Below are 24911 nucleotides of genomic sequence, written 5' to 3' on the forward strand. Positions count from 1 at the left end.
ATTCATTTTCAGGACATCTACTCGCTTTAGAATAATGCAAGCTGACAGCAGTGATTGGAAAGCTAAGGCAACAAAGACAGGACAAGGTGCAACTCTCCTGAGTATTAATGCAAGTACAGGACAGGCATGTCCAGACATCCATCTTCTAATCGCTTTACCCAATGCAGGGTCGCAGGAGAGCCACTGTACAGACTTTCCCAGCAAGTAATGGGCACAAGGCGGGATACACCTTGGGCGAGATGCCAGTCCATTGCAGGGCACACACAGATACAAACACTGACACGCACACACTCACATCAGGGCCAAATTTGTCAGGAGCCAATTAACCTAGTGGACTGTGGGAAGTAAACAGAGCACCTGGAGGGAACCCATGCGAACACAAGAGAACTGCAAACACCCCAGGCCCAGAATTGAACCCAGGGCCCCAGAGCTACAAGGCAGCAATGCTAATCACTCTACCACTGTGGTGCTTAACCAGTCCAGCATATCATGTAGCTAATATTCATTGAGTACAATTCCTATTTTACCTTCATAATATGCACAGATATTCTTGAAAACGCAGTTAATACTTTTTCATAAGAGTGTGCTTTCTGGTTTCCACCAGAACAGTTAAGGCCCATGTACAGGCATAAATATTAAATCTTATTATACATTATTAATATTATAGAATATTTCTATAAGAATATACAAGAAATAAACCTCATTTCCAACATGCAATGCATTAGGGTGTAAAACAGCTGAAGTTACACTATATTATTTTGAAAGAAATTGTTTTTCCTTTGTTTGGTACATCATACCACCCCCTTCAATACAAACTAGCCTTGAAAATACTTGTTTTGTTATGGGGAGCAAGTTTTCATTAGGGACTTTATACCTCAATTATTTTATTAACTGCAGGGGGAGATGAGTAATGGCAGAATGCAAGACCTGTACTCACGAGCCTCATTAACAAAATGGCATATTGCAAATCAATTGTCAAGGATCCTGCTGAGCCAAATCTGCTAATTAGTGAATCATTAGAAAGTTAATTTTTACTGGAGTTTTGTGCTCACTGAAACCTCTTGCCCTGTAACTTCTGCAGTTACACATTTATTGCTATGCTTCTGAAGTTTGCATGTGTCTCCCATAATATGGTCATTAAAATTTAATCATCATAATAAACAAAGAAGTCTTCAGCTTTCCAACTGTTGAATGACTCCTGCAATTATCTGTTTTGTTTGACCTTAATTATAATCAAAATGTGAAGAAAATGAACCGCAAGCTACTTCATCTTGCAGGACCACTTGTAATATTGCAATATGGCATCAAACTTACAATTAGAGATATTCGATGACAGTCCTTGACGAAGTGCAATAAAGCCAACGGATTACAAATCCGTTTATTAGAGATTCGATTCCGTTTGTTGTGTCTACTCTTACAAAATCAAATAAAGATTTTGAATCGCTGCCACTGCTTGTGACAGACTTCACATCTTTGCAGGAGAAGAGTTGTGTAGCTCTCACTGACAACACAGTAAGCTCACAGGTGCCCAGCAGCAGAGATCACCGTTGATCACCCTAGGTAGCCCAAGCTACCTTAATGACAACCATTCACTTGTGTGATGCTGCCCCAGGAAAATGACACAGCCCATACTTAAGCCAGCAAATGCTCACTGACTGTAAGCTGCTACTGGCACTCTGTACAAGCACCTTCATGAGCTCAGACTAGTTTTAAACGCCTATTAAAAAAACAATACTGAAACCTTACATTGTTGTACATTCACAATATTTGTGTAAATACACAGAAGATGCCACAACTGCATTTTGCTCGACTTAGCGTGGACATACAATACCTGTCGCATCCTTTTTTTTTACACATTTAAAATACAGAGTCAACAAGGATTTTTTTTCTCTTTGTGAATCTTTTGTCAGGTACTTACAAGACAGAACAGCTCTGCCTAAAACACCAAAGAAATACAACCATACTGTCTCGGACTACTATACAGTGATGTACAATACATGGTCCTGACATTTTTACAACTGATTCCACTCAGCATTAGTAAATAACCCACAACATCATTTTTCCTTCCCGTTTCTTGACGCAGCTTGAACATGTTAGTTCAGCAGCAGACTAATGGATAGAGATGTTTTTTATAGTTACTTCCATCAAAGAAATTATAGGATCCTTGAAATGTTACAGTTTATTACACTTTATAAAGAACTTCAGGAAATTTGAATCACTAAAGAATGGATGAGCACGTTTTTAAACCTGTCCTTGATCTTATCAAAGCTGTTGGTCTGTTTTTTTTCTTATTTATGTGTACATCACATAAATGTTCACAATGATTGTGCCATGACCAGAACCAGCAATTTATGCTGAAAAAATCAATATACAGTACTGTAGTTAGAATAATTGGTGCTATGCTTTTAATGCGTTTATGGAAGCTCCAACAGAATGCGTTATTTGATTTTCTTTTTTGCTAGATACATATATGACAGACATGGAATACAGAATTTCCCAATACAAAAGAAAGGTAAATACTGGTTGCTACATTATTTATTCCAGCTTCTCTTGCTTTTTGTCAAATTGTTCCTAGCCATATAGCAAATACCAGACATCTTCTGAAGTTAGGTCATTTAATAAAGGCAAATCTTTTTTTTTCCTTCTAATAAATTCCACCAATTTGCAGTGGAGAATTTTTTAGAAAACTGACCTGGTCATCTATGTTATGTAATATATCATAAACATGGTAGGTTCACTGGTGAAGGGGTTCAGATTGGTAAAGGTTTGGTCATTTCCAAAATGACTGCGAAACAGAGCAGTTCCACTAACTGTTTACTTAGACAAGAGCTGGGACCGGATCCAAAGCTGCCTTAGGCTTTTTCACTGGCCTCAAGAAAGAGCATTCGGTCATCTGAAGGAAATCATGCTAACTGATTTCTGATTGTACAGTGTAGGTAACCTTGTCAAAAAAAACCAGCAGAGTTGAAAGTGTAACAAAGCGGACACTACTTTATAAGAAAACCTCTCACAGGAGAGGGGGATGGGAATGTCATTGTCACCATGGTAACTTTAACCGGTATCATAATTCTGTGTGCAGCATTAGTTTTCTTTAAATTCTGCAAGACAAGTTGCATTGTGATTTAAATGAGTAGTGAGGAGGTCAGGCCAATTATAAACTGTCACACATTGCCTCCTCAGCTTTCCCTATGTGACACAGGCTAATAAAAAGCCAGTAATTGAACATATTCAGCATTTGTATAGACCGATAGGTTTCTGATGTTGGCACTTTCAGTTTCGATTCCATAAGACCTCCTGAGAAGTCCAAAAACAAAATTAGCAGGAGGTTATTTTATCACGTAAGTTGAAATATTCATATAAGCGCTAGAAAATGCATCCTTGAGATACAACAATCAGTGTTTAGCAAAAAGCAAAAAAAAAAATTTATATCAAATTAAAACAAGCGAAAAACACAGATGTTCTATCTTCACTGAGTCTAGGCTTTAATATTTCATTTTTGGTTTGTGTTAAGGTTATGGACAATTAACTGTACTGAAAGGTACATTAATCCATGCAATGGTTTTCAGAGGGACAAAGACAAAAAGAGGGAAATAAAGACAAGCTGCATTGTGATTTAAAAGACTAGTGAGGAGGTCTGGCCAATTATAAACTGTCACAGATTGCCTCCTCTACTTGACCTAAGTGATAAATACTGACAAAAGCCAACAGATGAACATCTGCAGTATGTGCATAGACATACTATATCTGTTTTTAATATTTGCACTTTCAGTTTAGATTCCCGATAATTGCAGGATAAGACTTCCCGAGAAGTTCAAAGAGAAAATTATAATGAAGGTTGCCAGTTTATATCCGGTGGCTGGCAGAGGACCCCTGTTGGACCCCTGTTGGATCTGTTGGACCCCTGAGCAAGGCCCTTAACTTGACTGCCCCAGGGCCGCCGTATAAATGGCTGACCCTGCGCTCTGACCCCAAGCTTCTCTCCCTCTCTGTGTCAGTGTGTCTCATGGAGAGCAAGTCGGGGTATGCGGAAAGACAAATTCCTAATACAAGAAATTGTATATGGCCAATAAAGAGATCTAATCTCTACTGTATCTCTTATCTATTTATTGAAATACATTAAAGAACAATGCATCCTTGCAATACCTTTAGACAACAAAACACAACAGTGTTTAGTGAGTGAGTTTAGCAATAACAAAATACTTGAATCAAATTCTAAAAACAAATTAACACAAGAGGAGAACTTGGTTTCCTACATTCACTGAGCAACCTCATCCTAGCTTTAATATTTCATTTTTGGCTTGTATTAAGGTGATGGACAATTAACTCACTGAAAGGTACATTGCAAATGCTTTCAGAGGGACAAAGGCAAAAACAGGGGATCCAAGGCTTTGAGTTCATTTATAGCAACAGAATGAACAGTCACTACAGTGTGCAGGAATGTTGATCAATACACTGTAGTGATGCACTGTACTTTGATGAAGGAGAGAGACCCTTTAAATAAACCATTTGTTGTCTTTATGTAGAACACACTTGTTTATTTTATTAATGCGATAGCACCATTCTGCCATCTGTGAGTGATGCAGAAGCACAGCCCCAGACAGAGGTTCGCTGTTGAATTCACATTAGCTTAGGAAGTTCTGTGCTTAGCAGGGATGCATGTTGCTCTTTATTTATTGAGATGAATATCCCAACAGGCAGTCTGATTCATTAACAAGTGATGCCCCAGGGCATGAACAGCAGTAATAACTTTTATGTGCAGCAATAAAATGTAAGAAATTATAAAATTATGGAAAAAAAAAGAAATTAGGTCAAACACACAGAGGGAATTGGCCAGGCTTAGGGACCCATCTTTGAACAACCATATGGCAAAAAATAAAGAACTATTGTGTATTTTCATCAACCTTTGTGAAGAAGTACTACATATTGTTGTGGTGTGGGTCATAACATTCTGGTTACTTTCCATTTTTATCTCTAGAACATGAGAATTGTCATCATTCTCTTCCCTTTTTTCCCACTTAAACAAAGCTATGGAAAATTGGCTGGAGTTCATTTGGAATGAAAAAAAGTGAAGCACATCTCTCAGTGTAACATCTTCCTTTGAAAGTAGTCTTGTTAGAATGGAATAAAAGTGCAGTCTTGAAGACTTTTTTTTCTCAGCATAACATGGTGAAAGACTTTGAATAAATGTCTAAATTTTAATGCTAGTGTACCTATCGAAGATATGTTTGCTCCTCTAAATTAATTTTTTTTTTCTATGCCAATGTACAAGTTTACTGCTATCTGCTGCCAAAGCACAGTGCCTGTTCTGCAGCAGAGATCATGGCTCATGGTTGTGCAATCTGATAGCAGGCTCATCATCATGAAGAAGAATCAATTAATTGCTCTACTATCTTCCTGTGGTTCACTCATTAAGCCCATGTACTGTAACAAACCTTGCATTTCCAAACACTAACACCTTGTCTCAGATGATCAAGCTTTTTTCCTCCAATCCATTTTTATTTTTGCTTCGTTTCCTCCATGGTCCCTCCCTTTACTGACGGATCAATAAATATCCGATGCTTCCTGTCACATGCCTCATTCAAGACTTTAATCTCAAGGTAATTACGCCTGGCTGAAATCTCCTGCCTTTTAATTCTTTATTCTATTTTTCCCCATGACCAACACCCCAACATACACACACACCTCATTTCATTTTGTATTCCCAGAAATGACAGTTTTAGTATTGACCGTAATGGCTGTCATGCTCTTCCTCTGCTTGCCCCCCAAGCAAAATGCACCAGAGAGGAAAGCAGAATTAATGAACTGTCATAATTTACCAATTTATCCAGATGGCTTTGAGGCTCCAAGCTGCTCTGTCATTGTTCTTGCAGAAAACAGATAGAGATGGATTGTCACTCTTTTGCAAACACCAGCAGTGAAAGAGGAGTTCACCAAATCTGTCATTTTTGTATTATTTATGTATCTGGGATTGGATTAGATCTCAGAATAGATAAGTAATTGGGTATTAAGATTTTTAATTTACCAACTATCCATAATAAACAACCAACACTGTACCAATATGTTCTATGACTACTGAATATCATGCTTTAAAGCTAATGATTCCATGTAAAACTATAAAGGTGGAGATATAACCATACAGAGACATACAGTAAGCATCTATCTAAATGAATTAGTGCACAATCTCTTTCTAAAGGGAGCCGTGGTAGCTCAGACGGCGAGGGCGTCTAGCTCCTGACCGGAAGGTCCCGGGTTCAATCCCAGCTAGGGGTAATAGAGTGGCCGGAGTGTGATGCTGATCTCATCACCTCCACCTCCAGTGTCGGAGGGTGGAGAAAAATCGTGGCCCTTGCCCCCCATTCCCCCATGGGCCTTTATGGCCTGAAAAGGGACCTACTTACCTATGCTTCTAAATAAGAATCAAATATATAAATCATACAATAAATACTATAAATATTTAGATTAAAAAATACTATAAATCAAACAATCTTATCTGAAATATTTGCAGAAAAACAGGTATAATTCTAACCTACTTTTGAAAAATGAAAAATTCCATAATTGAACATTTGTTGAATCTGAACTTAAACCTAATTAATATATTACTAGCAAACTGATACCTCTTGTTATTATAAGATTATACCATTATACCTCTGGCTGACCACGGTTGATAGCTCTTTGGGGTTGGTGGTTTTTGGGATGGCAACCATTGGAACACCCTCATAAGAGAGAGGGGTATGCACCTCTTCCTGTCGACAGAAAAGTTCCCCTGTTTATGTTCTAGTGAGGAGGACAAAAACAGGTAATGCCTATTAACCAAGGAGCTAAGAACATCGCAGTGATGATAGTCAACTGGTTGATCCATAGTGGAACAATAGAAAAAAATCTAAATTAGGTTTTCCAATTTCTTTTTTAGGAAATCTACTGATTCTTAATTCGAAATTATTTCAGCAAAACACCCCCTTACCAATACTCCTAACAGAAAGTGCGTAGGATCATTTCGCATTTTGTTAAACACTGCCAGATGTATCATAAAAGGAAAAAAAAATCCTGTTTTCTGTAAAGCTCTGATTAAGACTCTGTAAATACTATTAAAAATCAGATGAGATAGATTTATAAATAATGTTTTTAGGTAAAAAAATAAGAATACAAACACAATTACAAAGAAATCTAGACTATGGAGTCGACCTAAAATATCACAATCTTGCTCTGAACAAAGGTTAAGTGTATGCTTGCTGTAACAGCTAGTATCAAGACCATAATTAAATAAAATGCATTGCACAACCACAACTGGAGGGCTAAATTAACTCTCAGGCCAAACTATAATTAGAAAAAGATAAATCCATCTCAAACTGCACCTCACCTGGGGGATGATACAGTAGAAGCATATGTGATAACAAAGGCATTACCAAACAGCTACTGCGAAAAACTGAGATGTCTAGTTGTTTATCTAGGCAGTCTGCGAACTACAGGTGTTTATTTTGAACAAATATGAGCTCCATGATCCACAATGACTAATGGAAATCCTATCCTGAAGATGGTGGAAACAATTTTGTTTACTGAACATGATCTAACAGGTTCAAAGTCAAGTCAGAAACCTCCATAAGACCATAGTTTTCCAGGGAAAACAGACTTAGTGAAGTCATCAGAAGCTGGATTATGTAGTCTATCTTGAAAGAAATGGTTGAGTGATTGCTAGTCTCAATTGGCAGGTACTAATGATCAAATTAAGATTGCATCTGTCTTTTAAATATTACATGAGTACATTCTGGAATGTACTTCATGATGACTCATTTCAATGTGTGCAATTCTTGACAATATAATATCTGAAAGCAAACAAATAATTTTAGGTATGTTAATAAAATTATGATACAGTATACTAGGACAAAAATAAACCTTCCAAAGTTTGCTTCATAAAACAATACATTTACAAAGAACACATTTAATTAACAGTGGTAAAAGTGTAATAGTGTATACCACTGTTAAATTACACAATATGTACAGTAGCAGTAACTTATTAGGAAAATCAGTAATGACACAATGCTTACTACTGTAATCTTTTGGGTCTTTGTGTAGGACTTCTCCCAGGATTCGCTTTTTCTCAAACTTAAAAAATACATATATGCTGTATAATGTTACAATCTAATAAGAAACTAGATACAGTATATATCTTTGAAATAATTCTGTTTTCAACTTCTGTGAAACAAATGTTTGTTCCCTACTTTCTACTGGTCTAAGCTACTCAGTAATGTTGTTGAAGCTGATATTCTCGCTGCTATAAAGAAACAGCTTAATTAGATCATCAGATCAATTAGCAACTAAAACAAGCTTGATGGGCTTAATGGCCTTCTCTCCTACTCTATTATATGTTCATACATATAACGATTATGCAGCGACGACATCGACTTCGAGAACCAAGCCCTCGAAATGTACTCATTTTTCATCAACAGAGGATACCCCAGCAGTGTGATTGACAGGGCCCTTGCCCGAGCCAAAAACACCCCCCGGACCATCAACCCGATCAGGAACTCCCGCCGTAACAACCGCATTCCTCTGGTGCTTCCTTACCACCCTAACACACTTCCTATCCCCAGGACCATTAACCACAACTTTTCCATCCTACAGGATGATCCCTCCATTGGGGCCCTCTTTTCTGATCGCCCTATTATCTCATATCGCCGACCACCTAATCTGCGTAACCTCCTTGTTCACAGCTCCCTTGACCGCCCTCAACAACCATCCACACCAGGCACTTTCCCTTGCAACAGAGCTCGCTGTATCACCTGCAAATACACAGCCACCACCACACTCATTCAAGGCCCCTCAGGACAATTCCGGATCACCCAGACAGCATCTTGTACCTCCAGCAACCTTGTTTACTGTATCTCTTGCAGTAAATGCCCAGCCATCTACATTGGAGAAACAGGAAGGAGACTCGGAGACCGTTTCAGAGAACACGTCAGGGCTGTAAAGATTAAAGATCTCTCCAAGCCCATTGTTTCTCATTTCACCTCTGACGGCCACGACCACTCTAATCTCTCCGTCTGTGTTCTCAAAGACGGTTTTCCAAACTCATACATCAGAAAGACCACCGAAACTAAAATTATTCTGCAGCTAGGATCACACCTTCTCCCTTCCCTTAACGACAGACTAATGTTCTTTTAAATTTTCTCCATTCATTGGAAGTTTCATTTCACACCTCTCTGCACCCATTCTGACTTCACACCTCTTGATTGGCCTCTCTTTCTGTCCCCTGCTCCCGCCTCTCACTCCTCCTCCCTCCCAACCTTTGTTCTCCCGCTACTTTACCTTTGCCTACTGCCCTGTCTCTCTCACACCTGAAGAAGGCTCCACGGCCGAAACGTTGTGTTCTCTTTCTTCTTTTTTTCAGCATGGAATAAACCTATTACTTGTTCCTTTGCAGCCTACGCATGCTGACGCAGCTACCCACCTGAACTATGTTCATACAGTATACTGTACTAGAAAACTAAAAATTACATTTCTTAGAAATAGAAACTGAGCTTTGAATTCCTGTTGGATTAAGATTTTTAAAAGCAAAATTAATATGAAGCAGTTGTAATTCAAAATTCAGAGATAATCTAAAAAGTCACAATCACTTAAAAAACAAATAAACGTTTATTTCAAGTACACATTTAAATAGAATCTAATCACTTTACTGTATACTGTATGTGATCTACAGTTTAGATGATGATTTTGGTATAAAAATAAACAAGGAAAGAACCAACATTAAAGAAAAGTAACCTGATTTTTACATTACATATTTACAGTAAGACACTGAATGGAAATCAATATTTTACTTTTTGTACTTTATGCAAGATGGTAGCTCTAAGCTTCAGATGTTCTCCTCCTAGCAAATTTTGAATGCCACAAAGAATACAAAAATCAAATCAAGTGTACTGTTTCTACATCCAGGTTCTTTTGCTGACGTGGGCCCTCTTACATTAGAGATAGAAACAACATTCTAAGGTCTGTTCGGAGTGCCAGAAAACCCAAAGAGCAACAAAAGAATTGCTCCATTTGTGCAGAAGTAATTTTAAAAAACGCTCTCAGATCCCAAATGCTCCTGGTAAAAAAGATAAGGGACAAACTGCCCTGTATAATGGGAAAAGATTAACTAAACTTAATACCCTCGTCAATTTAATGAATCTGTGTCTAGTGCCTTCATTCCCAACTGACATGTAGGCTGTAATGCTGTAGCTTCTGGGATGTACAGTATGAAATTCACATTAATATCATATCTATGCATCTCTGTATGTCAAAGCAAGACAGAACATATTGCTATACAATATGTATAAAAATTGTAACATTCACAGCAGAACCTTCTTTTTCTTTTCCAGTGTGATCCACACTGATGTGGAATTGACAGAATTCACTGCAGCTGGGATGTCAAGTTTCTTGGAAGAAAAGATTTCACATTTTGGGGGCAGAGAGCAAAAGATGGGGTACTGTAAATCCTAATTGCCCGTAATCTGTCCTGAAATGCATGGACTGTAACGTATTACATAAAGTAAAAACATCTTCCCTTTTAACACTCTGATTTTTCAACATATTTTGGTCATTACTGATTCTCAACTCGGCATGGCTATAATTTCACATTAAAATACATCTGAGTCCACAATTAATATCATACAAAGATCAAATGGCTTTTAACCCCAGTATCACTGATGTCCTGCATCAAGTCTGAAGTGATAGGTATCTTTACTGTTTTTTTATTTTTTTTAAATATTGTATTAACTTGCAAACCAGGCAAATACACATTGGTTATAGAAATAAGAACCCCCTCAGATAAGACATTTTAATGCTGTTTTGAGATGAGCACTCCTACAAATTGTTTTAATTAGTTAGCTTTAAACTAGGAGTTGAAATACCCATTGTCAGTATATTTCCCTCCAAAAATTAATCACACAGGGCAGTACAGTACAGATCTGCCTATATTTGCTGACTTTGTTCAAAACCTTCTTGCTACCATTTGCCTCAGGCTTTTGTTTCAGCTGTAACTACAGCGCAGCTCAGAGGACCCATGGGCCAGATGATGCATGTTTCTCTGCATTAGAGCTGACCAATACGAGCTCTTGGGCCGCATAAATGGCAAACAGACGCAGGGTGGCTGAATTAGAAGGTTTTTACCTCTAGGCTTCTAACTTAAGCGAATTAGTTTCCTCATCGTTTAAAAAGCCACCAAATACATTAGGCTATGTTTTTTTTCTCTTCAAAATCATCTCATTAATTAAGTAGTAGGGTTCTCTGTCATAGCTCCCAGTGGTTCTTCTGAATGCAGCACCTTCTATGGAGCGGTACATGAGTCACTCTCCTGAGGCACTCGCTGATTTTAATCTTTACTGTTGTCGTTTCCAGTCCTGGCTGAGGATTTGCCAGTGTCTGTGCTCCCCAAGATTACAATGAAAATATTTTTAGAAAGATTTACTCACAGGCTCTATCAAAGTCTTACCTACCCAATACTTGCAAATTACAAACACAGTACTTGATGATAGCTTTTTGCTCGCAAGAGGCCTGTTCCTTGTAGTTAATGGAAACACACCATGAAAAACACTGGGTTTTGTAATTTGCTGTTGGTGGGGAGGTCATAATTTTGATTCAATCCACGCCTTAGATTCTCCTTGAAGCAGATACTGACTGCACACAGGGTGAAATCTGCCAAAGAGTGTAGAACCTAAAGTTTATGTCTTACGATTGAAGCTTCAGCAGCCTCAGTGGTGCCAGCAGCATGAATCAGAGGCAGACTGGTGATATGATATTTTCAGGAGCTAATCAAAAAACAAAACTTATCATAATTTGCAAATTAATGGTCTTTTTTAATGTGCACAAATTTTGCCTCCCTTAATCTCTCATAAACTACTGTGGTAAACTGGTATTTTACATATGAATACCATTGCTCATTGTAACTTCTTTATCGTTGCTACTGTATATCTGAATCTCTGCAAAGAGTGGCCAGATTTATTAAACAACATGATTTTGGATAATATAGAAAAGACAGGGAAACCACTGTAGGGAATGGATGAGTAGGGAAAAATAGATAATCAAAAGCATCAAGATGCACAAGTCAACTGTGAGGTATAAATGTTATCTCCTCTGTGGACTGTGTGCTGACAATCCATCCATCACAGTTACACACAACATCAAACTCTTCCACTGATGTGAACTGAATGTGTCAAAATGATTGAATATTTTGCGTATCTATAAGCAAACAGGAGAGAAAAGTCAATAAAAGCTAATTTACGATATTAATAACATGTAACACATCATATTTTTGTTATACCCTTCAGAACAACCTTTTGAAAGTCAGAAGACCACAATACATTCCAACAGGTTTGTCCTATTTGCTTTTGAAGAAATATAGTGCTCTTCTTTCTTAATTCAAAAGGACACTAGCCTACACATTGCTGTGTGTGAAAGCTATTATTCATATATTATAAAAATTCATAAATGTATTACTTTCTATTAGAAAAATAATATCAAGATGACTTCCATTTTATATTTTAATCTCTTGTCTTTTCTTCTCCCCATATAATGCAACATTTATCCAGAAATTAGACAAAAATAAAAATCAATAACAGCATTAATAAGACTTTGGCTTGAATTATCAAATTTAAGGGACCCTGAAACATTTTGTACAGGCAAAGAAGATCTTGGATTACTTTTTTGGAGAAATTTTACTCCATAAAATCAAAGAAAAACACTTTACACTACAGCTCCACATCTAACATCATACTAGGAACACATGAATGTCTTTCTTCTTTACCAAACAGTAACAAAACATGAGTGCTGTCTTTTTGTTTCCGTGCTAAGGGTGCCGCAGAATACTTTTTTTACTTTAAATATTTAGACAATGAGAAACTGCAAACAGTATTCATTATATGTGCACAAGAAATAAAGGAAGCTGAAGTAGTTTGCTTTAGTAGCTTTAGAGTGACGGCTGTTTATAAAAGCAGAGCTGAATGCAGTTCAGAGCATTTTCTATTTTAATAACCTCAGGTCCAGATAAAGCAGATTTGTAGTGGTTCTTATACCTTTAATCCTCTTTACAGCCAAATAAATGAGGAGTGACTAAAGCAGAAAATCATTTCTACTCAGCAGCCTTCCAACAAAGAATTATGTTTGGCTCTTGAGCTTATATTCCAGTTGCCTCAGAAGTACAAATTCAAAACATGAAAGGGTCACTTTTTTTTACTGCATCTTTGTAGACTGTTATTTATAAAGGGCTTTCAAAGTTTCATCAAGCGCATTCATATAAATTTTCAGCTTGAAGAAGACTTTAACAGTTTTACCATTAATTATGCTATACATTTACATTAACATAGTAAAACAGTTCAGTGTCTTGAATCGGAAACACACATTACTTATTCAATATACTTATATATAAAATTAAGATTTTCTGTTTAAATAAAAATAGGGATCTAGTCTTGTTCTGCAAAGCATAACCCTCTAACCCATTATGTTCTTCTCCAGATACAATCATTCTCATTTACTTTCGTGCTATAATGAGCTGCATCCAATTATCTAGCATTTCTCTGCCTGCCTACTACATACTGTACAATACATCACTAAACAAGTTGGAAATGCAAACAACAAATGTGTAATCGTTGTTAAAAACCCTTTCTTTCCAAAAGCAGCTGATCAGCTACACTGATTGGCATTTGTAAGTCCACTCTCTCTTTGTTCTTTTTCTTTGGAACCGTTCTTAAAATATGAATTTATATTATGAGAGACAGGGCAAGAAAGGAGATTTATTCAACAGTGTAATAGGATTGTTCTTGAAGTACCTCTACTGCTCAAGGAGAGCAGTTTTCTTCTCTCCTCATCAAAACACAGGTCCTCACTTTTTTTCTGAATAATCGTAGTACCCTGTTGTTTATCTCCTTGTCACTGCCCAGTACACCACAATAAAATGCCAGAAATAGCCTGAAGATTTACAACATTAGCATCACTAAGTGCACTTCAAGAGCTCTGACCACTCTCGTCAAAGTGCAAAAAAAAGCTAACTGTCAATTAATAATGCCATCGACTTGAGCACGATCAATAATGCTTAACCATTACTCCATTCCTTATCTCCGCCAAGGCTGGCGAAGTAGATAACCTTAGAACAGAGAAGTTTGCTGAGCTGCCTCCAGAGAACAGCATTCTAATTAATGTGTAATATAGTAAGGTCTGTTAGAATCATATACTAATTATCCCATGGGGACCACAGAAAGATGAGGATGATGATGAGGACAACAGTGTGAAGTTACTACAGAAATCACAACTCAGCAAGACCTACTGGTAACAGAAAAGTTGCACGAAAGAACACAAACTCACTGCACAGATGACAAGCTGAATCAGGTTTGCTTCCCTACAGCTCCCCTTGCCTGCCTTAAACCACCTATCACCTGGCCTGCATGGGTTCAGCTGAGGAGAGACACCCATTGTGAGGTCAGAAACAACATTGAACTGCAGAGCTGGATGGTTGAGAAAGCTTCATTTTATGTGAGGAGACAGTGTGGAAATGTAAGTGCCTGAAGATACAGTGGCCATCACTTGAAGCATCAGACAAACCCTCAGAAGAAAGGCAAACCAGCACTTAAGCCCACATTTCTCCCACTGTCCAAAGCTTCATAATGCCAGTGTGAGACACGAAGCTGCCCAGGCACAGATGTGTCAATTACTGATTGGGAGAAAAAGCTTGGGGCTGAGGTGACACCAAGCCAATGACATTGAAAATCAGCTGTTGAGCTACAGTATGTCACTACATGTATTGTTTTGACAAGAGATCATCCTCCACTACTTACTGTACACTAAATTAGTGGCTCAACTGGGGAAGGTGCTCTCATCTGAACGAGGGCTGAGCTCCATGATCACTGGGCCAAGTCACCAGCCGATTCTGATCGGTACTCCCCAAGCAGCGGAGTATGATTGGTTAAATGTCACTGGGGTTAGGGAGGGATTAGCCAAACAGGGATTTCTTGGATCTCAACAGCACAGTGACCCCTGCAACCTCCCAGGTGTTTGCAGGCACGCAGTGGTGTTGGAGCGGGACAGGTGTCTTTTTTTTTCTCTCCACAGGAATCCAATATGAAAAGTAGAGAAAAAGAGACATTTCTCTTTTAAAATGTTTGGAAGAGGAAAAGATCCATCATCAAATCTATGGTTTATGCACTCCTATGCCCGAATTACACATTTTTTTTGGTTCTACAAAATTAGCACAGCTTACTTGTGGTGTCCAAATGTGGTCTTGAAAGAAACGCACAAAAATAACTCCAGTCTTCAAAGAGTAGGGTACAGCTGGATTATTTTCATATTCCTTTTTATGTATTCAAAGCATATTGACTGATAAGTATTTGTTTTACACCAGAGAGGGGAAACTAATAACTCATCTGCTTCAGTGAAGCGAGATAAAATTATCCCTAAGTCCCCTAGGATGCAATTTTTAAAACTATGAAACATTTTAAGAATAAATTAAATAAATTAACCATATTAAATCATCATTGCTTTGGACTTAAAAGACATACTGTAAGCTATTTTTACCATAAAGAAAATAAGATAAAAGAGGTTTTGCATTTTATGGTAGGTTGACTTCTGCATATTGACAGTACAGAGTATAATGGTTTCAGCAGATTTACATATAGAATGAAACTGTTCTAGTAAGTGAGACTTTCTTGCCAAACAAAACCTAGAGACGGTAAATAGGGTTTTGTACAAGAGCAATAGACACCTGAAGTGCTTCCACAGAGGACCAGGATACAGGAAAAAGCATCTCTCCACTCATGCATAAATAATTTAGGTTAGGGTTTCCTAAAAGCTCTTTCCTGACTCAATATACCATACATATGCTGTGGGTACATTACTTATTACCTTAGTCACTTAATATATCAAGAACTGCTAAGACAAATCAACAGACCTTTCCAAATACCGCTGAACTTAGCAGATGTGGAGAGAGACGGAGCAGGGAGCAGTAAAATAGCTTTATAAGATGAAAACGACAGATATTGAATTGTTTCTGGCTTAACAGTCTTTTAGATCTCTGCAGAGACTGCATAATGTATACTATAAAGTATATTGGTTTATTTAAGCTCCGACATGTTTTTGTTGTTCAGCTTTTTTACGTATAAGGCTGAGCTTCATTTTAGAGTAGTAGTTACCACCCTGCTTCAAAACTCTCTGTGTACACTTGGGATCGTTTCAGTTCTTATTTTAGTTCTTAGATTTTTTGTGCCACATTTGCACATGGTGTTTAAAAAGAATCCAACACCTGCACTTGCAGCGTTGTTGTGCTACACTTATTGATAAATAAAAATAGATTAATACAATTAACTGTATTTGCACATTATCACATCTATCATTTGCTTTGTACTTACTCTTGATGCACTGTAAACATTTGCAGACTTTAAATCATCCTGGATAAGGCCATCTGCTATGCAAATAATCATGATCATTTTCATGCACTGTACATACTTTCATATTCTGTTATAATCAAATTTTGTGATGACACATTTTAGTTCCTCATGTTATTTAATATGACCAATAACTACTCACAAAGAACAGAGAATCATGAAAAACTGTATAGCCAGCAAAAAGCAATAAATCATTTACTGGAACAATCTGCTTTTCTAAAGCTCGTATTCTAGTGAAGTAACCATGTCACTGTTGGTAGGACTAAACACTGTGGACTGTTTAATTTTAAGCCCCAGTTTTTGCACTTTATTATTTTTATTTAGTATTTTTATTTGGCCATCCATCATCAGAAAGCCACTTTTTCTCAGTAAGGGTCACGGGAACCAGGAGCCTATCCCAGCAGGATATGGAGCAAGACAGTATTACACCTTGCGGAAAATGACACGATCCCAGCGAAACACCCCTCAAACATAAGAAGAGCAAGCCAAATTCACATAGACGCCATACTGTTATAGAACTGGACCAAGAATCAAATTGGCATCTATTGGCAATAAAAATAATACTTTTGACTTTACAATGAACTAAACACTTTACTTAAAGCTTTTTTCAAGGATATTCATATTAGGTTTGAGTTTTAAATGTTAACACTTTAAGGAAATCCTATCAAAAGTCTTAATTAAATTATTTTGTATGTTCACTTTGAAAATACATAGTGTAAAAGGCTTAAAGTCAAAAACCTTGCTTTAAAAGCAAAACTCATTCATGAAGCATTCCTCCTTCTGACATCTTTTTCCAATGAGGCTAGACTGGGAAGCTGCATCAGTGTGCAGAGGAACACAAGGAAGTACATTCCAGTAGGAAACAGATTCACATCTCCTTTTACACCTTATCACCCTCTTTCCCATTCACATCTCAAGGGGCTCTGAGCAGTAATCATTTTTGACTGATGACTCCAACGCTAATTAGTTTTCCTTCCCCAGAAAAGTTAATAAAGTAGTTATACTCAAAATCACAAAGGTCTTTTTTTATAGTTTATTAAAGTTAATAGCTTGGAGATCATCTGTGTTTTTCCCACTGCCACCTAGTGGCATCAGATTTTGATAAATTGCAAATTTAAAAATTTAGATGTAAAAAAAAACATGTACTGGAGTTTTAATGCATGGGACTTTTAAACACTTGTAGAATATATTTATTGTGGATTCGATACACCACAATTCTGTTTGAAAACATGCTTGTCTGAAAACATTTAAACATTTTTAACACTAGATTTAGTATTTCTAAAAGATGTGAAATATTTTTTTAAACATTCCATACATTCCTGTGTTACAGGGCATATGACAAAATGCTTTAGAAACACTCTATGAAGCAGTATTTTCATAAGAAAAGGCAATTACCTAAAATATGAATTATGCAATGTTTTAAATCTGAGAAAAAAAGCCTTTAGTCTGAATAAGGTCAAAATGACTCAATGAATCAACATGTCCAATTGTTAGACTAGAGATCCCCCTACAGGACGCTGGCATAGTGGCACATCTCACATAATTCTCCCATGCCATGCTGTATCCTTCTGGAGCAAATGTGGAAAAACTCAGAGCACTTTTACAAATCCAGGACACGGTGATGTTTTAGCTTTTATTACGCAAATATAAAAACAAAAAATGTTCAGGCCTTAAATTTCTAATGTACACCTTCTGCTGAACAAGACAGACTGTTGTACGTACTGAATTTTACATTCGGCAGAGTATGTAATCGTACATGAAGGCAAACATTACATTGCTCTATTAAGCGGGGGTACACAACTAGTACTTCATGGTGATCATTCCACCTAAGCTCTTAACCATCTACCTCAGCTAATTACTAACTTGTCTGGATCAATTCTGTACCTCTCCTCCATTCTTCAGATATGCTAGCATTAGAAAGTGACCTGTAAGACCTTCCAGATTGCAGCCTCTCAGCACTAAAGCTGTGCAACGCAGCTAGCAAGAAAGAAGGACACAGCATTTAGCCTACTTACAAGTCCAATATACTAATTAACATCACTACTTGCAGTATTAGAGCAGTATTTAAAAATAGATGTATACAGTAAATTCTGATTCTGCGATTTTAAGAATATGCGATTGCCAAGCCCCTTTTTTAAAACACAAACTCACTTCATGGTCCAACAACTTACCATGTCTAGAAAGTAGTGCACTCAGAAATTCAGGTGATTTACTGCCACTCATAGAAACTGGCCTTCATATTTGAAACCTAGGCCTATTTGATGACAATCCAAGGGACTCCAGAGTCCCACTTACAGTATAATGGCAAGAGATAGACACACAGGTTTCATCTAATAAAGAGTCTGCAAACACTTCTTTTAACCCAAAAATAAACACACAGCACCACAATACATCTTCTGTCTACTAAACTCAATTGTGCTCCTGCTAGGGCATTTTTAAACTGTAATGCAAACAATGTTTTTGTGTCACCAGAACATTTATCACCCGTGAAAGTCAGTTTAAAAAAATCAGCTTTTGGAAACGGGAGTTAGAATCAACAGTAACTTGTACTAATGTCAGCTGCAACATGGTATTGCACAATATAAAAACTGCTAACTGAGAAATCATTGAGAAGTAAATCTTTTCAGGGATTTCCAGAAATGACTCTTGAAATGACAGATATAATTTAAAAGTAACAAAATAAAATTAAGTTTTTGCTTCATTGTTAATCTCTGTATTGTAATGCTAAAAGCAGAGGTCAACAGAAAGTTTCTTAAGAGTTTTAATTGTAATTGCATTGATTATTTTATATGGTGACTTTGCATTTATACATAAAAGTATTATGGAGAGAAGTTGATTTTGTACAGTAGAACTGTACAGTCGATTTGTTTGTGCAACTATTAATCATGTGTTGGCTATAAATGAATGGCATCCTCATTTTACTCCATTTAAAATGTTCAAATATCTTGATCCATAACATCTCATAAAATAACCAAATCTCAACAAATAAAATGAAGCCTTGAGTTCTCGATTTCTCATCTTAATCCCCCCCATCTTAAATGAGTGTGAAATTTACATAAACTTAAAATTGCAAAAGAGTGAAGAGGAATTAAGAATATTTTGAGGTTAGCATGTTACTGTCATGTAATGCCTTTTTAAACTACATGTGTCTTTCAGTTCAATGGGTAAAGGGAAATATTTTTAAAAACTCCCTTGATCCTTATACCACTGTTCTACTCACAATGGAAATACTGTGAACTGTAATATCAGAATTGGGAAACTCCAGTCCTCAACATCTGCCACACCATCCTCATAAATGATCTTAAATATCCAATTGAATTAATAATTTAATAAGACATTACCCCGGGCTTTTATATTTAAATTCATTCAAAATCAAGACCTCATTGTAATATATTAATTGGAGAGAAATTCTTCCTTTGGAATTTGATTTGGTGTAGTCAATTAAACAGGGCTGCTGTTATAAAGCACCTGGGTGAGCATGTTAGCCTGTTTGGGCTGTATGAGCTACGCAGTAAGGGATCAGGTTGTCTTTTTGCTGCAAGAGTCTTGTTCTTGAGCTGCTTGTTCGTTTTTTCTTCTGATGCCAGATCCTGCTCCCCTTCTTTGGAAGTGGCTTTAGAACCACTCCAATCCTAACTCGAGAGGGTGGCAATCCAGCAGAGTTTAGGGTCAGCCTGTTTGGAACTGGGAAAGGGATAGTAAACTGCTATACATCCAGCCAGCAACTAGGGAAATGCCCATGGATGACACATGATGTCCTGTGTCTATTCTTCAATGTGCAAACCTTCCGATCTGCTCTGGTGTGGTATGTCAATGAAACCGGTACCTCAGTTTGATATACTGATGTCCAATCAGTCAGATTTGCCCAGGGAATGCATTGGGAAGGCCGTAGTTTGAGCAGCCTTGATGTAATCTCTGCTTATCTGACCTCTAAGAGTGCTTGGAACTACTACATCCTTTTCTTAATTGAAAGATGTAACAAATTAGCTGCCTCAATGAATCGTAAAACTAGGCAGCAATTTACCTTCTGGTGGTTCGTCTCTCAGGTACGGTGGTAGCTGTTCGATGTTTGAGTTCTCTGATGAGCCCATGTCCTCCACAGTCTCGGAGTCTGTGTTGGGTCCCTGTCAATAAAAGGATGAGATTTTTTTTCAGACACATACTAATAAGTTCATGTTAAATGAACATTGTCTTCCAGATACATCTTTTGTTTCTAATACCTCATCTACTAATTAAATTTCTGGAAATTTAAGGTTCACAAGTAAACAATCATGGCTGTCTACATCTAAAGTGCTATACAGTTGATTCAGAGCAAAGTAATTCTTGTACCCAAACTAATTCTGCATGTTAATAAACAGTGACAAAATACTAGATCTTGCTATTAAATGACAATTTAATTGACATACGATTAGTATATTAAATACTTTATTTAAAATATGCCTGACTGTTTTATCCGAAGTACTCCAGTTGTATTCAGATTAAACTGTGCATTTTACTGGGGCAATCTGAGCGAAATATCTAGCTCAATGATATCAGCAACGTCACCTTGATTAAGATGTAACCCTTAAATGTCTTAACTATTTGTATTCCATTTTTAAAATGAGCGAAGCATAAGAAACTAGAAATTGCAGCTTTAAAACTTTCCACATGATTGTTCTTAGTGCTGTCATTTGCAAAAGAAACAAAGTAGCAAAAACAGTTACGTACTGTACAGTTCACAGTATAGTTTTTCGTAATATAAAAAAAACAGTTCATTAAAGTATACAAAAAGCACGCGCCTTGGTATTAAATGGGACATAACACTTAAAAGATTTAATTGCCAGTGTCGGCTTTTGCCACGGATCATTTAATTCATACTTTCCCCGGAAAATCACCCTTTCTAACAAAGACACTACGCACGACGAACGGTTTGTTTTTAATACGTCACAAAACACTCCATACGATAAGCAGCCTCGGAAGTATTCAAAATAACACATGATTTCGGCCTTAGTATTGGACAGTGATGTGCAAACAATTACAGACAGCCAGATAACGAAAACAAAACCGCCCCCCACTCACCTTCATTGCTGCAACAATTACAGATGCGTACTTATAGCTCCGAATGCTTGTTTAAAAATAATACTGGGTCCACATAAACCCCTGTTTTAATTATCAGTACAGAATTAATTGCATTAGTTTATTAAGCCCTTAAACAGCTGCAGTATGTTTTCTGCGTAAATGTAACAGGAAGTGACGTTTAAATGTTTATGTTGAATTTGGCTAACGTCGCTATTGCAATTTTTGGGCCACAAGAGGGAGCCAATGATTTAACTGATGAAGCACGTATTGTATCCGTCATATTTTTTTAATCTTCTTGAAAGAATGTGCATGAAGATACAATTTGTGGTTTGAGTCATAAGAGACATGTATTGGCCGATGTTTTCACTTATGACAAGGGAGATTTGATCGTGCTGTAATGTAAAGAGACCTTTTCTCTTTATGAAAGGACTTTTCATATTTTAAAATGTGCAAGTGAGCAATTTCTAAAAGATACTCCATGCTGAAAGAGAAGAAAGAAAACACAACGTTTCGGCTGTGGAGCCTTCTTCGGGTGTTTTCTTTCTTCTCTTTTCAGCATGGAATAAACCTTCACTTGCTCCTTTGCAGCCTACACATGCTGACACAGCTACCAACCTGAACTATTTCTAAAAGATGTTGCAATAAGATATGACATGACTTTGTATGAGGAGTTTTAATACATACTTTTCATACAGTGCCATAAAACATGAATCTCAATTTTTATTGTGTTACTTATTTCATTGCTGTAATTCCAAAATATAAACTAATGTCCTATACTTAACTTTCTCCAGTTTACATGAAAATGAATTATGGACATTTTATGGACATTGGGTTAGTACTCCTTAAATAAATAAACAAACACTGTATATGAATTTCCAAACTCTTTTAGAAAATCAGAAGGAGAATTATTAAAAATGAATAAACTGTAATTCTCTTTAGAAATTATAAACTTCAGGTGATGTTTTTTTGGGGGGAAAAGTGAATAGTGACAGGGATGTGAGTTGAGCCTTGCATTGTTTTGAAAATAAATGCAGTACTGAATTACTGTATGTAAGCATTCTATACTGTATTCCTCTCATGCTTATGTTATTGAGCTCACCAATTAAATTATAATTTAATAATATAAATCTGAGATAAAGGTAGAACTACATTTTAATTAACCTAAAAGGTCTTCACAAATATTTTTAAATATGAACACGGTGTATTTTCAAATATGAACACATTAATTCAGGTGTTGAATACAGAACATTTCTATTGCTTGTGTTTCCACATGCTATTTACCAGAGGTCTAGGGCAGACTGATCATAACATTTAAAGCTGACACACTAATGTTAAGTGGTGTAAGGTAAAGGATGCTTTTATTTTAATAGTTCCATAGCCAATGAAAGAGTGGTAAAATCAAGGCCAGTGTATCACATACAGTAGAATACAAGTGGATAAAAATGATTTTGACTATACTGAAACATTACAGAACACATCATCAGAAATGACAGTTGTATTCTGACCTAAATACTCAGTTAACGATCAGATACTGTAGCTGATTTATCAGCCCATTAATCAGCACACTGATTTCTGTTGTCCTCAGGAAATTTTTTACAAATAAAACAATATCCACAATGATGCAGTAAATTATTACTGCATTAGTTTTGAGTAATAAACATAACATGAATTGTTAGCCTATTACAACATAGTCTATTTTAAGTCTGGTAATGAGTTTAAAACTGTGCCTGCTTATGGTTAACTAAGGTGGCTAGCACGATACTAATAACCTCAACTGGCCTATGGTTCAGAAATAACTAAGACAGCTTTATGCAAGAGGTCTTCTCTTTTCCACATTTACCAAAGTTCACCTTGCTAAAATCCCTGTAGTCACTTAACCATTTTTTCATACATAAATATGGAGTGTTTATGAAGTCGACTGTCCTATTAGAACAACATTATCCTTAAAACTGTTCACTGGAAAGCAATGAAATTTAACACAGTGAACAAATGGAGTGTAGGTACTGTAAATGAGACACACAGTATAAGTGGGACCACAGGTAACACATTCACTACAAGGCATGAAGTGCATTCTTAGGGTACAAACATTTGTGATCAATAGTAATGTTCATGGCTTTGTAATCCATGAGTATGTTTTTCTGATCTCATTTATATTTAGGCCAATCATGCATTATGTTGTTTTCATGGTACAGAGTTCTGATTATATATGCTTACTGTATAAACTTTAGAATAATCCTATATATACATGTGTACAATTCATATTATATTTAAATATTTGTATGATTTAATATGCACATTTATCTCATTTGAAGTACAAGGAAATGTGTACTTGTCATCATATGAAAGAAGACAAAACCTAATTAAATTTTTTTAATCTATAATTTTTACTTCAGAAGCAGAGTAAATATCATCAGGACCTTCTGATCTTGGACTGTTGACTAAGAAATACAGTTAAGTACTGTATCTCTTAAAGAGAAATTGGTGCTACACTTATGCCTTTAAGTGCCCCTTGAAACAACTGAACAATTAAATTCCATCTCAGAAAATAATTTCCTTTAAAGGGGTATGGGTTCAGCTTTAGCAAAGCAATCCTCTTATAACAGATTCTTTGCATTAACTAAGCATACAGAAGCAGAAAAAGTAAGTGTAATTGCTGTCCACTGTAAGACCATATCTTTCTACTGTATCTGTTCTTTATTGTAAAAGGCTGTTATCTTTGTGGGAGTTATCAGTTTGTTTTTTATGGACACCATATTTTTTTCTTACTTTAATTAGACTCAATCTATATTAAAATCATTGAACAAGAGAGCAGCATCTTATGCAGACTAGAGTTGTATGTGAAATGAAAAAAAATAGTTTAGGTAGATGTGATTAGGGGCTCTGTTATAGAGGATCTGATAATTAAAATGCTGATTAAAATAGCATAATTTCTGAATTCATGAATTTATGTAAAAGTTGTGTGCATGCTTTTTTTCCAGTTATTCTAATCACAGCAAACCCCATCTAGTAAATTCATATTATTCTCAGCTTGCAGTTCCAGACAGTTGGTTTAACATAAATAGATGTTTTTAGGAGGAAGAATTTCAGTGTGCACAATTATTGGTACAATTATTGTACCTCCTGCTCAACACAATAATTTCCCAATATTTCTCCACTAGACAGATGAACAGACTCTTGGATATGATAGAACATCTCTTTATTTAGGCTCTGTACATAAGACATGAGAAAGCATGACTGAGATCAATACTTAGTTTTGCCATTCATTGCTTCGTAAGTGGAACCAATATGCTTTCACAATCAGTCTTCTGCTGTGTCTTCTGTGGGGTAGCTTACACAGGTTTAAGGAGGTTTATGACTCATTACTAGTGATATAAAGCCTGATTGGTACAGTGAGTGCCCTTATATTTCATTGTTATGCCCTGTACAGACAGCAAGTATGTTAATTTACTCAAT

The 24911-nt window shown here is 36.5% G+C and overlaps 1 protein-coding gene across 1 annotated transcript in view; it reads right to left on the minus strand.

Moving 5' to 3' along the window:
* LOC148819565 (transmembrane protein 263) overlaps positions 1 to 21632 on the minus strand; it is a 63790-nt gene extending 42158 nt beyond the window's left edge. Inside the window, exons 1-2 of the mRNA XM_088934838.1 lie at positions 21459 to 21632; positions 20425 to 20524 (exon numbers count right to left, since the gene is read on the minus strand). Coding sequence (XP_088790964.1) covers positions 20425 to 20524; positions 21459 to 21464 — 106 coding nt within the window. The 5' untranslated portion in view covers positions 21465 to 21632. The remainder of the gene's footprint in view (positions 1 to 20424; positions 20525 to 21458) is intronic.
* Between the last annotated feature and the right edge of the window lie 3279 nt (positions 21633 to 24911).

Source organism: Atractosteus spatula, chromosome 16 (genome assembly GCF_055471065.1).
Source record: "Atractosteus spatula isolate fAtrSpa1 chromosome 16, fAtrSpa1.hap1, whole genome shotgun sequence".
In the NCBI taxonomy this organism is placed as follows: Eukaryota; Metazoa; Chordata; class Actinopteri; order Semionotiformes; family Lepisosteidae; genus Atractosteus; species Atractosteus spatula.